This window comes from Artibeus jamaicensis, unplaced genomic scaffold (genome assembly GCF_021234435.1).
Source record: "Artibeus jamaicensis isolate MK-2021 breed Jamaican fruit bat unplaced genomic scaffold, CSHL_Jam_final scaffold_916, whole genome shotgun sequence".
Classification (NCBI taxonomy): domain Eukaryota; kingdom Metazoa; phylum Chordata; class Mammalia; order Chiroptera; family Phyllostomidae; genus Artibeus; species Artibeus jamaicensis.
Window position 1 is genome coordinate 18,597,439 of NW_026522059.1, and position 16,783 is coordinate 18,614,221.

General features: G+C 34.0%; 1 protein-coding gene across 3 annotated transcripts in view; it reads left to right on the forward strand.

Annotated features, from left to right (window-relative positions):
* CSMD3 (CUB and Sushi multiple domains 3) overlaps positions 1-16,783 on the forward strand; it is a 921,636-nt gene that overhangs the window by 604,651 nt on the left and 300,202 nt on the right. For all 3 annotated transcript variants that reach the window (XM_053661036.1, XM_053661038.1, XM_053661039.1), the window contains one exon: positions 14,251-14,420. In XM_053661036.1, coding sequence (XP_053517011.1) covers positions 14,251-14,420 — 170 coding nt within the window. The remainder of the gene's footprint in view (positions 1-14,250; positions 14,421-16,783) is intronic.

Here is a 16,783-nt window from a genome sequence, read left to right on the forward strand (position 1 = left end):
GCTTTTTGGCTGTATTAGCCATTGCACTGCTACCGAAGGACTGCTTGACCACTTGAGAGTAACGTAAGTCATTGGAAAAATGTTCTGAACTGAAATGTTCGTTAAATGCCTACAAGTTCACTTATCAGGTAGAGCAGCAGTGCTGTGCAGTGGAAGAGAATAATAGATGCGACAGACATTTTCAAGCCTTGTATGTTGATGCCATATATTTCTATGTCTCTAAAATATGAACAACACTAAAAGATAATACATGAGGATAAAATAACACAAATAGCTATTATTTATTGAATAGAGACCAGATACATGCTCTGTTCCAAGCCCATTTCATATGCAAACTTCTTTAATCCTTAAGAGGACCCAGAATTTGGTACATATCCAGATTTGAGAGATTAGCGTGCTTGACATCAGAGCTCAAGTGAGAATCCAGAAATCCAACTCTAACTCACTTTTTTTTTTTATTTCCTCAGTGATTTTTTTTTATTTTTTTATTTTTTAATTAATTTTATTTAGTTATTTTTCAAATACAGTTTTTTTGTCTATTTCTCCCATCCCAGCCTCCCCCTGCCCCTTGCTCCCCACCTCCCTCCCATTTCCACCCCCCTTAGTTCTCATCCCTGTGTCCTTCCTATTTGTTCCTCCGAATCCCTCCCCCTTTTTCCCCTTAACATCCCTTCCCTCAGAGAGAAAGAAGGAGCTACTACCTTTTGCAACAACATGGATGGAACTGGAAAGCATTATGCTGAGTGAAATAGGCCAGGTGCTGAAAGACAAATACCATATGATCTCACCTTTAACAGGAAGCTAAACAATAAAACAAGCAAGCAAGCAGAAAAAAAAAATCTAACTCACTTTTAATTGCTGTATTATATTGTGCCTCTAGTTAGTTAGTATGATGTCCCCAACATTACAATTTTCATGATAGTTCAAACAAGGCCCATGGCCCCTTTTATGGAAAAATATGCTCCTAACGTTAAAGAAGGAGAGAATAGATTTTCTTTTCTTAATTCCAGAGACAATAAGTTACTGGTATCTTTCCCTAAAAGCAAGACTGATATTTATTTCACATAAATATTTTCACATACAGATTTATCTAACAGAATTTAATAACAGAATATGTCCGCTGCCCCTTTGTTATGTTTTGTTTGTGGCAGTTCCAGTATTTCTAGGGACAACAAGCCCACAACACTGCCCCAGAATACTAGCATTTTTTCTCATACAACTCATAGTATGTAGGTTATAATTTTGTCTTTCTTCAGAAATCACATTATAAATTTTGCAAGTATTGGTTACGTTATTGGTTAAATTACATGATATAGACATATTCTATATCTTATCAAAAGTGACTATAAAAATCTCTTTATTTGAACCTTTTTGTGTTGTGATAAGCTACTTTTATGCCTATTTCTAGGTACCAATTATTGTGCTATCTTTAATATGTGGAAAGATCAACAAACTCTCAGTTAAAATTTGCAGGTTCAGTAATTTTATGACTACTTCTATGGGCATTTAAAAAGGCATTTTAGGAGATGTGTTTAAGTTTTATTGGTAGGTTAATTCTTGGGAACATACTTGTCTGGTTTTTGTCAAATGCTATATAATGTCATGGTCCAAAGCTCTGAAATTAATCTCATCTACTATGGGTTTTGACAGTTCAAGTTCATGTTTTGTGATAGCATTTGGTATGCTACATTTTATATGATTAAAAAGGTTTTACCACTTTTGTTTCAGCTCAAAAGTTGTTCAGGAACTACAGCTTTTTTTGAAATTTTATTTGTTGTAGGTCATTGCAAAATACAGAAATATTATTTTGTGATAAGTCAAAATACATAATTCAAGAGAACTTTAAAGTGATAAAAATATGGCCATCCAAATAATCAGTAAATAACATATAGAATAGCATACTTTACCTGAATTTATAGCTCCAGAAAAAGCTTAAATAGTCCTCTTCAAAATATAAACTATAAAATCTCAAATGACAACATAAAAATCTCACAAGTATCTGTGTAATATTCTTTTAGTTTAAAGTCACTTCTAAAATTATGATCTTTTGAAGAAATTTAGGACATTAAGTGATCTTCTCCATAAGTTATAATGCCCTTTACTGTAAAAAATGTATATTTAAATTTAGTTGTTTTCTATGCTTAACAGTTTAATTGAGAGTGTATACGAGGCCTGTGTGGAAAAAATTCATCCATTGTTGCATAATGAGAATGGTTTGTGAGATATCAATGTAACCCGACAGCCAAGGAGAGTGGTCTGGGATGCACATGCATGAATAATAACAACTTCACTGTACTAGTCAGTGGGGGTGGTAGACATTGTTTAGTGAGCATGTATAATGTGTGGCAGTTGCATTTAAAATCATTGAGCAAGTAGAGCAACAAATCTGCATCAAATTTTGTATTAAGCTTGAATATTTCTCCATGGAAACTATTTGGACAATTCAGAAGACCGCAGCTATAGGCAACTGGTGATTGGCAGCTTCATCATGACAACATGCCCACTCGTGCATCACGTCTCATGCTGAGTTCTTTGACGAAACATTTCACCACCCAGGTGACTCAGCTCCCTAACAGCCCAGATTTGGTGCCCTGTGACTTCTGGCTTTTCCCAAAACTAGAATTATCTTTGCAAGGGTAGAGATTTTACACTGTTGATGAGGTTCAGAAAAATATGATGGACCAGCTGATAGTGACTGGGAGATCTGAGGTCCCAGCGTGCCCACTTTGAAGGGGACTGAGGTATCATTGTCCTATGTACAATGTTTCTCATATCTTCTTCAATGAATGTCTCTATTTTTATAGTGCATGGCTGGATACCTTCTGGGCTGACCTTGTGTATATGGTGCAAATGACCATTAGCAGATTAATCAAATATAATATTATGCTCCAAAGGGCTATTTTTAGTTTTTATTCAATATTTAAATTTCAATTAAATATTTTAATACGGCCTAATTTGCATTGTATGCTAGTTCTGCCAGTGAGAGCTATGGCCCTGACCTCTATAATTCTGATTATAAAATACACTGTAACTAATATTTAGACAAATTTGAGGTTGCAATTAGAGAAAGGCAGTATTACTACTAAAGTACTACTTTGAGGGATACTCCTACTTGTCATGTATTGAGTATCTCCTATATGCTGAACTTGGTTCTAGGCAATTTAAGTTTATCATTTCGAATTCTCACTACTGTAAGAGAGATTTTACTTAATTTACTGATTAAGAAACTGAGACGCCAGGTTAAATAACTTTCCAAAAGTCACTTACTTGGCTTATAAGTGGGAAAGCTGGAATTTTGAAGTCAGGTGAGTGAGTCCAAAACCTACTCTCTTCATGGACAGAGTTGTTATGTGAAGGTGCAACTAGGGTGATCGCTCTCCGAAGCCTCAAAGGGTGTCTTTTCCCTGGTGCAGGCCCTTCAAAACCTAGATTGCAGGATAGGAACTCAGTTTGGTAAATCCACTTTCAGTGGATTTGCACATGCCAGACAAAACTGATTATACGAATGTATTAATTTATTGGGAGAGGAATATATTTTATTCTACTGATCATAATCTTTATAGTCATTTTCAGTTTTTTCCTTAACATTATGTTTCCAGGCATAGCAAATCCATCATTAGAACAGTGCTTGATAACCTGAGGGTCAGAACAAGGTATCCTAGAGGGATATTGCATTTCTCCTAGGCCATGATCAGAGCTTCCAATGCCACCTCCCCACAGCTGCCTTATCCCAACACTCACACAAACACACATTGACACACAGCTTTACGACAAACTGAATACTTCTGTTACAGTGTTCCTGAGTTCCATGTTTTTGAAATTTCATTCTCAGTCTTACAGTTAACCATTCCCTCCTTAAGTAAAGTATTCTATTTCAAACCAAGAGCTATACAAAGTTAGAAATCAAAATTATTTTTAGTTTAAACTTCATTTCCTGTATGCGTGTTAAGGTGTTTGTCACCAGGATTGGACTTTGAGTGTTTAAAAAGCCTCTTAAGAACCAATTTAGTACACAAATAATAGTGCCTTTTATACATGGCTGCTAATTCATTTTCAGATGCTTAAATTTAAAATGTTTAAATTTTAAAGCACTCTACTGCTATTCTCATGGTTCAGCATAAAAATTAGAGTTGTTGAGTTAATTCATTTCCTAAACTTATTTGTTAGAGATTAGCAAAATTAGAAATGTAAAGAGGGAGACATCTCTACTCACATTTACTGAGGTTAGAAAATAACAAATGGTTTATTAAACATATTTTTTAAGTTTTGACCTAGTTTAAGAAGACAATGGAATCTAATTTAAGATTAGCACTCTAAAGGACTAGTTTAATTAATAAAGCTTTACTGAGTACTCACTTAATATTAACCACTCTGGGTTGGGTACTGTGCTCAGTAATTGAGATACAGTACCGTGATAAGGTCCTTGACTTCAGAAAGCCAACAGTCTGAGGATGCATAAATAGTAAACAGTAAACAGTTTACATTTTTCATAGAGCATGAGAAAGGCTGTAAAACAGGAGGTTCTTCCCAGAGGAAATGATCTCCAATTGAGACTAAGGGAGGAGTAGGCATTAGATACATGGCTGTTGTGGGGGAGAATGTGTGTGAAAGGAACAGAAAATATTCAACTGAAGGGTAATGTCTCCTGAAAAAGCCCAGTGTCAGGAAAAATAACACATGTGCGGTCACAGAGGTACTGACAAGTCATTTGGCTGCTGTTCACTGAGATATGGTGCAAAGGGGGCACAGAAGGCTGCCAATGGGGAAGACCAACTAAATATCTTTGGTTTGGTTATTTGAACTGCTTATAATATCTATACATGGAGATAGGTGGCAGACAGCACGGTATACACATCTGGAGCTGGGTAAAGAGAATAAGATTGGTATAGCAAATGGGATTTTTTCATAATTCCTGTTTCTGATACTTCATTGTTGGTGTACAAAAATGTCTTCAATTTCTGAATAGTTACTTTGTATTCTGCTGTTTTGCTAAATTTACTTACTAGGCTGAGTAGTTTTTTGGTGGAGTCTATAGAGTTTTCTATGTGTAGTATCATGTCATCTGAACACAGTGACAGTTTTACTTCCTCCTTTCCAGTTTAGATATATTTTATTTCTTTTTCTGGTCTGATTGCTGTGGCTAGGACTTCCAATACTATGTTGAATAGAAATTGTGAAAGCAGACATTCTTATCTTGTTCCTGATCTTAGTGGGAAAGCTTTTAGTTTTTGCTCATGAGTATGATATTGCTTATAGTTATCTCATATATGGTCTTTATTATGTTGAGGAATGTTCCCTCTATTTCCACTTTGCTGATTGTTTTTATCATAAATTGGTGCTGTACCTTATCAAATGCTTTTTCCACATCTATTGATATGATCATGTGATTTTATCTTTGCTTTCATTTATGTGATATATTACAGTTATTAATTTGCAATTAATAATATTCCACCATCACTGCATCCTTGGGATGAATCCCACTTGGTCATGATGTATGGTCTTTTTAGTGTATTGCTGGATGTGGTTTGCCAATATTTTATTGAGGATTTTAGCATCTCTGTTCATCAGTGATATGGGCCTGTAGTTTTCTTTCTTTCTTGTGTCTTTATCTGTTTTGGGGATTAGGATGATGTTGGCCTCATAAAAAGAGTTTGGGAATCTCCCCTGTTCTTGGATTTTTTGGAATAATTTGAGGATAGAGGTTAGCTCTTCCCTAAATGTTTTTTTTTTTTAATTCTCCTGTGAAACTGTCCCGTCCAGGTGTCCAGGGCTTTTGTGTGCTGGGAGGTTTTTTTGATTACTGCATTGATTTAATCATCTCTTATTGGTCTGTTCAGGCTTTCTGCTTCTTCTTGATTTGGGATGGAGGGAGGAGGGGGATCACAGCGGAAGGAAGAGGAATGGTCAAGTCAAGGAACATGTCTAAAGGACCCATGAACAAAGACAATAGGGAGGGAAGATTGAATGTAGGAGGTGGGGGTGGGTAGGTCAGGGGAGAGTAATAGGGGAAAAATGGGAACAACTGTAATTGAACAATTAAAAAGGAAGAATTAAAGGCCTAGTAAACTTAACAAGAAAAACACAGAGAACTAGATTGGAAATGAAGAATTGGGAATTATAAATGTTTTAAATTTTATTTTATAATTACAGTTGACATATAATATTATATTAGTTTCAGGAGTACAACATAGTGATGAGGCATTTGTATATTTTGTTACATTATTACCTTGATAAGTCTAGTACCCACCTGGCACCAGGTATAGTTACTTACGAAAACAATATCAACTATATTCTCTATGCCATACTCTACATCCCTGGGACTATTTGGTGACTACCAATTTGTACTTCATAACTCTTTCACCTTTCCACCCACCCACCCCCATACTTCTCCTATCTGGCAATCATCAGTTTTTTTTCTCTGTGTCCATGAGTCTGTTTCTATTTTGTTTGTTCATTTATTTGTTCTTTAGATTCCACATCTAAGCGAAATCACATGGTATTTATCTTTCTATCTCACTTATTTTACTAAGCACAATATCCTTTAGGTTCATTCATGTTGTTGCAAATGGTAAGAATTTATTTTTTATGGCCGAATAATATTTTATTGTACATGTGTACCACATCTCCTTTATCCAATTGTCCACTGATGGGCACTTACGTTGCTTCCATATCTTGGCTATTATAGTAATGCTGGTTCTGTGTGCTCATGAAAAGAATGTATATTCTGCTACTTTGGAGTGAAATGCTCTAAAAACATCAATTGCATACATCTGACTTAAGGTGTCACTTAAGGCCTTTGTTTTCTTGCTGATTTTTTCCTCTGGAAGATCTATGCATTGATATAGATAGGCTGTTAAAGTCCCCTACTATGATTGCGTTACTGTTGATCTCTCCCTTTCTGTCTGCCAATATTGGTTTTATGCACTTAGGTGCTTCTATGTTAGATGCATAAATGTATACAAGGGTTATAACCACTTGTTGGATTGATTCCTTTATCATTATGAAATGTCCTTCTTTGTTTCTTATTATAGCCTTTGTTTTAAAGTGTATTTTGTCTGATACAAGTACTTCTACCCCAGCTTTTCTTTTGATTTATTTATCTTCTACTTTCTACCCCTTTCTGAGGATCCAAGCATTTATTTGATACCCAATTAAAAAATATTTTTGATACAAACTTTCTAAAAAACAATGTGTTATTCATGCTTCCAAGTAATAAAAACATATTAGAAGTTCTCATCTATATATTCAATCTTAACACAATTTATCATTTTTCACAATTTTCAGATGCTCTTTTCAAAACACTTTAACATCTCTGAAATTGGTATGTATCCCATAACCAATGGCTATTATATATTACTGTCAACAATTTTGCTTTCTTAGAAGCTTGTAAATGAATGATAGCTCTTACATTCTATGGTGTATTAATTTGAAAAAATAAAGTAGAAATTGGATTTGGAACAGAATGGGCTCAATTAGCTGAAACATAAACTAAAAATAAAACTAGAAAGCTAGGCACATTCACATATATGACAAGAAAAAATGTCTAATTTGGGTTTCACAGCTTGAACCCACTCCCCTCCTGAATGAACACAATCATGTATTACTGTTATTTTCCACTGGTTGGAAATATATGGAAAATATATTTCTACTTAATGCTTACACCTTACTTGACTTAGCACACCATATGTTTGGGTTTGAAAGCTGAATTTTTTGAATAATCCAAGTCAAGTTTATTTTAACTGTTTTTATAAAACAGTTTTAAAAATAACCTGTGGTGCTATCAAAATAACATAAAAGAAGGAATTCAATTGCAATGCAAATTCCTAAAAGTATCTACAAACTTCACTCAATATAGACATTTTTCAAAGTTTCCAGCCAAATTACAGAAAAGCATTTTACCAGCTTATCTGGAAATATATGACTGTGTGTAAACAATAGATACTACCAGATTTGCTTACCGCAGTAATGGAGATTAATGACACATGGGCTGCTCTGTTTTTCAGTACGTGAGGGGAAAAAAATGGAATTCAGTGGATACGCCAGCTCTCTTGTATTTCTCACGGTAGCAGTAACTCTTATCACCAGATTCCAGCACACATATCTCCCCTATTCCAGTCCAGCTAAGGCCACATTTATCAACATACTATTTTCAACTCTGCAAAGAGTTTTATATTGGTAAATCAAATACATTTCTTAATTTGTTTGTTTAAATAAAAATTATATAAACAGGATTTGTTTTTCACAAAATAAAGGCATCACAACAAGCAGGATGTATTTATACTCTATTAATTAATATGAAGGCATTTTCTCTAAAAATATTTCACTAATACTCTGCTAAATTATATAGTATTTTAATATTATTAATTTCTATGATTTAAAGATGACCCCCCCCAGTTCAAATCAGAGAAAAGAGACATTGTTAGCTAGTAATACTTTAACATTGATTATTTTGTAGGAAATTGTATTAATAGCCACAGGCTTAAAGTCAGTGATGTTATCAAGAACACACAAGTCACTGTAGATCGAAACATGAGGGAAACAGTTGCTGAAATTACATGAAGGTAGGGAAAATGTGCTTACCTCATTTCCAGAAAACACTGCCACCCCTGAACCCTGATGCACTTGTCTGAAAACTCTGGCACTGCCCTGGTGTGGTCAGTCACGAACTCAGGCTGGTTCAGTTACAGCTGTATGCCGTTCAGAAATGTCACTATTGCTGGTAAATGATGACTGTTTTCAATTCACCTTTGACCCTTGAATTTCTAGGACTTCTTTTACTCAAACTCCTTTTTTTCATGTAGTTGGTTGTTTTATGTAACTATATCTTCCTAGGATCCACTAACCACCCTGCTCTCTTGCGCTAGCTGTTCTGCTGGTTGCTCTTTTCCTCGGTTAACTTTAACGTATCTTGAGAATATTCAGTCGCAGTTTGCCGGTACTCAAATCTTCTCATTTAAGTATACTTTGTGAAAACTTGCTGTTATATTCATGTCCTATACAGTGAAATTTGTAGCTATGATATTTTCTCATACATTCATCACATTGCAGTCATGACTATTTGTGAGAATTATCCTTGATAATTCAATGACATTATTTCATTTATTTCATATACTATTGCTGCAGCCTGATGCTTGAAAGAGTCATAATAGTATAATTCCACATCACATCACTTTTTTTCTTTATTTGGACTCTGGAATCACATCCCTTGGGACCTGAGGTGATGCTCACATGCAGAGAAAAGTGCATGTACAAAGGCCAAGAGTATGAGAGTGTGGCAAAGGGCCAGTAGGTTAGGAAAGCTGAATTAGAAAGGCCAGGGAGAGAATGATAGTTAATAGCTAGAAAGCTAGACAGTGTTCACATTATAAATGGACTTGTGTGACATTCATTGGACTCTGACCTGCTGACGATGAGTAAATTTTAGGTGAAAAGTACCAGATCAGATTTGCATTTGGAAACTGTATCATTGTGTTGGCTGATTACACAACAGAGATGGAAGCAGGTTCATTGCTAGACTTAGGCATATGGTCACACTGTGCAAAATTTGTTGTTAATTTCAACATTAAATCTTGTTCAGTTTCAATGGGCGAACAAGACTGCTGCAGCTGAAATGCAGAAATAGAGCTTATGCAAGGTAAATGTTAGTGCTGCATTGGGTACCGGGAAGCCAGTATTTAGTACATTTTATTTTATTATTTTTGTCTTATGTAGTATATTTATTTTTTTATTTTAATTGTTCAGTTTTCTGCCTTTTACTTTCATTCTATCCCACCCCCCCCAGCCCTCCCCACCTCCGTCCCCTTTCCATCCCCCCATTGTCCATGTGTCCAGTACACTTTTTTCTGCAAACCCTTCCCCTTTTCCCCTGAAATTCCCTCCCCTCTCCTCTCTGGTCACTGAGAATACATTTTAAATTCAAAGCTAAAATCAAAGATTGGATTCCATGTAAAAAATAATTTTTTTATGAATCACCTATCTCCTGGAGCTCAGTTCTTTGGTTAAATAAGTCCCTTCTTAACCTACTATTAGTAAATAATTTACTTTATTAAAATTCTTATTGAAAAAATTGTGTCCATTTTTCTGTATGTATAAGTAGTACATTATGAAAAAGGGGTTTTTAAAAGATTTTATTAATTTCTGTATTTTTAGAAAAAGGGGAAGGTAGGTAGGGATAAAAACATCAATGTGTGGTTGACTCTCACACACCTTATACTGGGGACCTGGCCAGCATCCCAGGCATGTGCCCTGACTGTGGGTTGAATCAGCAACCCTTTGATTCTCAGGCTGGTACTCAATCCACTGAGCCCCACCAGCCAGGGTTGAATTTTTAAATATATTTTATATTTCAAGATCTTTCTTTCAAATAAAATAACCATTCTGAATGTTACTAATTATGTATAATGGATTACAGATATATATATTACATGAGTATATATAAATTTACACAACGGTTTCTCTAGTCCCATAGGATAATTATTAGTAGTGCCTCCTGTCACACTAATAAGTATTTAGATTAGGACCATGTACAATGACAGGTGGAAGTCCCAGCTCTGATACAGTCTGTTTGGTTTCAGCAAGAAGGCTCACTTTGGTGTCTTCATCTGTAAAACTGTCAAAAGAGATTTTCCCTGCAAGTTGTTGTGAGGAATAAATACAGAATCGGCTTCATTGGCATTAAACGCAGGTAGTTGCGCACAGCTCCAAGCGGAGAAAGTACTTACGTTTGGTATAGAGCTCTGTTGTTTTCCTGAAATTGTTAATACATGTGGACAACGGTCAGTACATTTTCCTTCTGCACCCAAACTTATAGTTATCCTTGATTAAATGAAAAAGGTGCCAACTTAATGGACATTTTCTTTTTTAATTTTCTTTCTTCTGGTTTAAGTCCTCATTTTATTTTACCAAATAACAAGTCCTTCATATCCATTTTAAAGCAACTGAAGTATTAAATTATAATAAAAGCAGGTTACTTTTTCATATAATAACAAACCTTCTTTCAATTATACATTATAAATCTAGTAATGTTTATGGCAGAAAGTTCTAATAGCCTATTCAAATGTCGAAAAGTGAACAATAAATTATTAGTATATTGTAAAGTGTAGCTGAAGCAACTTTTTACTGAGTAAAACCTTAGTTTATATAAGCTGTTAAAATAATTTTAATATCATAAGTGCTTCTCCAAAATATGGAAGAGTCCTCCAGCTTTTCACATATAAAAATCTGTATACACCTAGACAGTCACATTAGGGACAATATAAATATCCAAATTTTTTTTGTGTGTATGTATTACATGGTGCCAGCATTACTATTCATATTTTTAAAAATATGAGGCCCAGGCCTTATAAGGAGATCCTGGCTGGTGTAGCTCAGTGGATTGAGTGGTGGGCTTGTGAACCAGAGATTCATGGTTCCATTCCCAGTCAGGGCACATGCCTGGATTGCAGGCCAGTCCCGGGCAGGGGAGAGGATGCACAAGAGGCAACCATACATTGATATTTCTCTCTCTCTCTTCTTCCCTTCTCCTTTAAAGATAAGTAAATACAAATTAAAAATACTCATAATGCATAGGTTTTTTTTGGATTGGTATTTTAGGGTTCTTAGGATATAGCCAATGTTCATAGCAGCACAATTTACAATAGCCAAGAGCTGGAAGCAACCTAGGTGCCCATCAGTAAATGAATGGATTGAAAAATTATGGTACATATACACAATGGAATTCTATGCAGCAGAAAGAAAGAAGGAGCTCCTACCCTTTGCAACAGTTTAGATGGAACTGGAAAGCATTATTCTGAGTGAAATAAGCCAGGCGGTGAAAGACAAATACCATATGATCTCACCTTTAAAAGGAAGCTAAACAACAAAACAAACAAGCAAGCAAAATATAAACAATGACACTGAAATCGAGAACAGGGGGACAGTGGCCAGAGGGGAGAAGGGAGGAAATTTCAGGGGGGAAAGGGGAAGGATTTACAGGAACTAGTATAAAGGACACATGGACAACAACTAAGGGGGGTGGAAAGGGGAGGGACATGGGGGGCTGGGCTGGGATGGGAGTAAAAGACAGAATACTGTAGTTTAAAAATAATTAAAAATAAAAATAAAAAATAATAAATTACTTAAAAAATACTCATAATGATAGCTTTAGTTTATCAAGCTGTTGGCATATGCCAGCCCTTTGCTAATGCTCTACAGGTATTATCAGTGTACATGTATTTTCAATTCATACACAGAGAAACCAAACATCCTGTGAGAAGGGTGTTATCATCCCCACTGTAATAAAAACACTATTGAGGTTTAAGATAGAGAATAAATAACTTGCCAAAAAATACTGGTAGAAGAAAGAGCTTAGCTTTGAAAACTAAATCTCCAAATTTTAACGCATGAGCTCTTAATCAATGTATTAATGTTTTGCAAGCTGGCGTCAAAAAGATATTGTCAGACCCCCATGATTTTATAGTACTTTAAAACTGCATTCTTTAGCAATCAAGATTATAAAAATATGTTTGCATTCTGGATCATCTGTGTGGTTCAATACCTTTACCTTCACGTCCTCACAAGCACACTTAGATTCTAATAAGCAAATGAGAAGGAAAGGAGGAAGATGTAAAGTTTAAATGATTCTTTTCCACTAAGTGAAGGACTCATAGTATCATTTTACATCATACCCATGGAAGTGTCTCAGCAGCTCAGAAAAGTGTAAGATGCAGAAGAATTGAATCATTACACAGCACAATGTAATGAAAGACATAGCAAACTCCAAAAGCCAGAACTCTGGCAGTTGGCTCTGTATTCACATTGCCAAGGGTAGTTTAATTTCAGGGAGACAGAATCTGTGCCACATTTGATACTTGTTGTCCTTTTTATTTTTATGATTTTTATACTTTTGTTCTTGTGTTTGTGAACTTGGTTTGGTATTATAATTGTACATAGCTAACAGCATAAGGATCTACCTATTTTTATGTTTGAACATAGTGAAGTAACAAACTAATTTATATTAGTCTTGGGAGTCTGTGAGGTTTGTTTTGTTTTGTTTTACTTGAAATAAATTTGTAAGAACTATATTGAACTATATTTATCCATGTGACAAGTTGATTTTTAGCATCACATCATTAGTTTTTATTATTTTATAATATGTTGATATTATAATGATTGCTCAATCTCAATCCTTTTCATTTTCTCATTAGGCTTTTTTTCTTTTGCCTTAATTTTGTTAATGTTCAGTCATTTAAAAGGTAAAGCAGTTCATTGTTGCTCACCTTCTTTTATACTTCCTATGACTGTTCCCATGAATTATTATTTTAAAAATCTGATTTCTGGAATATAATTACTTTATATATATTCTGGTTAGTTCATCCTTTAACTACATAACTCTCCCTATGGTAATGCTAATATAAAGCAAATTATTAGATAAGATTGGAAAGTGTTTATTAGTTTCTAAGATATAAGGAAAGTGTTTGGGGATTATAAGGCCTTATTTGATATTGCAATATTTCTACAATGTTTTTAAGAAATAAGTTGAAATTAAATTTAAAAATAAATAAGAAATTTCTAATTCTCTCTAAATGGTTAGACATGTTTACACATTTTGCATAATTAGTTCTGGAGAATTAGCAGTACCATGCATTGCTAAAGAAAATGTCTTAATCCATTCTGTCTTTTAAACTGAATGGTGATACCATTTCTAAAGATGCCCAATTTGTTATTATTAGTGGGTTAGTGGATTTTACTTGTTATGTGGTTTTCCAAGGCAATGTAGTGTTCATTTACTTTTTTTTACTAAGGTTCTTGAATCAGGAGAATGCTGACTATTGGGAGGAAGAGGTCAAATTCAAAAGTAAAAATTAAAAAAGATTCAATTAGAATCATTATAAAACCAAATTAATTTCTCAACTTTTTCATTTTAAATAATTAAACTATAAATTTAAAAGTAATAAATTAGCCAAAGATCTAGAAACTTAAAATATATTCTGAAAATATTTTGCTCTCGTCCTTTCCATTGCTATACTTTCATGGGGAAGGGTATGAGGTACTGAAATTATTGTACATTTCCATTTATATACAAGTGTCCTGACCACAAGCAGTTCTTCCCACATAATAATGAATCATCTATAGCACCTAGCCATTCTGTACATTATTTTCCTGTTAGGCTCCAGTTAAAATGAAATACATTTACACACTCATACATGACATTACTTGAAAATGGTAATGCTCTCTGGTAAACTATACTTCAATATTCTGTTTTACCTGCAGCTGAATGTGGTGCATCTGCAACAAGTAATGAAGGGATTTTGCTCTCTCCAAATTATCCACTCAACTATGAAAACAACCATGAATGCATTTATAGTATTCAGGTTCAAGCAGGAAAGGGAATCAATATTTCAGCCAGAACATTTCATTTAGCACAAGGAGATGTTCTTAAGGTAAGTGACCTCACACATACTTGTATTTTTATTGTTTTTAGTCATTAAGTATATGTTAATACATGTGTATGCATACATAATCAACTGTTAGTTGATGCTACTGTCCATAGATTTAAATTATATATTATTTCCCATTTTTGTAATGTTATTTTTATTCAGATAAAGTGTTTTGTTTCCAATGTTTATAAGTAACTTTTATTTTATGGTATAAAAAATTTAATGTTTTATTAATATTGACACAAAACACTTCCATGCCAGATATCTTATATTCAATAAATATTTATATATAAATCATAATGAACAGGATAGTCCTTTATTCAAGAAATATAGCAATAAATGTTTTTATTTTGTTGTTTATTAAAGTTATTTTTGTTGATAGATGGATAATTCTTTGCAAATATAACTATAAAATTCATATTTATGAATATATAAAATTAAAATTTGATATTCATAAATATTTTAATCCACTGTTAATAATAAATATTTAGAATAAAATTAATTACTTGTATTAAAATTTGGAAATAATCAGATGTCCTCCCTAAAATATTTCATTTTAGGCAAATAAATATTTCCGTATTTACTGATTCATATTTTTGAAGTAAGTTTTGATAAATATAATTTTTATATATGATTAGAATAAAAGTAAACATGTCAATAAACAACACAATTCTGTTTTCACAATCTTGAAAATAAGATATCTCAGGTTGACTTATCTCTTATAGAAGCAGTGATTTCTGTGTGTTGGTTATTTTCTTCTTTTAAAAAAAGAATAACATTTTGATGATAATTCATGGTTCTCTAACAAACAGTACTGTGTGCATGTGAGGTTCATAGACACGGAAAAGATTTCCTGCAGTACACCTAAACACATAAAATTTTAGTATTAATTTAGGTCCATTTCTCTTCTTTGCACTTTTGTTCATCACACTAAATGTAAGTGGGGGAATATATTAAGATATAGAGAGTAGAGTAAGCCCAACCACTGCTCTGTAACATACAAGCGACATAATAAACATGTATTTCTGTCTTAAGGTCAGGAAATGCTTCCCCACTTTTCCTAGAATATTTTTCCCTCTGGGATGCTGAAATATATGCATTCCTTTTTCATGAATGAATGCATGAGTAATATATGCATGAATAATATTTGTTATTGGAAAATTAATATGGAATAACAGTTGATGTCTTTTAAAAATAAAATAGCCCTTATGTGCTCCTCAGCATGCTGTCTGACTAAGTCTTACTTGTTTGGAGTAAAGTTATATTCACTCATGACATGTGTTACCTTGAGGAAGAGTAGGACCTCAGTAATAAGTGACAAAAGTGATGGGGGTGTTATGGTGAGAGATAAAGGCAGGCCAAAAAAATACCAATTTAATACACTATTTGATTTCATTAAATAACGAATTCTCTTCATTAATGAGAGGATAGAAATGTATATTCCCAGCAATTTTTAAAATGGTTTTTGGTAATTTTCTTAGAGTAATTCCCCAAATTGAAAATATTATGTTAAATATTAAAATAGAAACATGCAAATTCAGTAATTCCCCTACCGGTAATCTGCCTGGAATTTATTCTAAATTGTTACTTTTAAATAACTTCTACAAACCACTTTATAGAGACAGTTTGGGATCATGGGCTGTTACACTCCAAGTCTGTCTCCATAGTGTCTCCCATCAGTGTAAAATATAAATTTCTAATATGTTACCTGTTTCCGCCCATTAATCCCATAGACAACTAATAGTTCACAGACACCTAATGGCACAGGTAGGGTTAGGCAAGCACAGGCAGTCAGATGCACCACCCCAAAAAAAGGAAAAATTCTCAGATTGTGGAATCCAAGTCCTCTAAATGAAAGATCATTTATCTTAGCTGCAAACTAGCTCAAAAGAGCCAGTCCCAATCCCCAGCAGTTTCTAATATCAAACCTGGTGGAATCATTTCTCGCCCTGCATTCATCCTAGAAAATAAGAAATGAGTAAAGGTGTAGCCTTTTCTAGAGTCCTTTGCCCTTTGACTGAAAGAACTTAAAAGTATTATTTTCTTTATGCGGTAGGATTGGCCACATTCTCTTATAATTATATATAAATATTGGCTTTGGAAGGTGGGTTTATTTTTCCTGGTAGTATTTACACTAGAACATCACTGTATTGGGTTCTAATAAAGGCAAAAACAGCAACAGAAAATATGTGTATGTATTTATCTATTTACACACACACACACACACACACACACACACACACACACACACTTTTCCTCTCTGAGAGCTCACAATCTAGGCTGCTGCTCACTTACTCATGCTCTCTCTCCCTCTCACTTCCCATAAACTACTCTAGTTATTTATAACTACACTAGTAAACTTTATA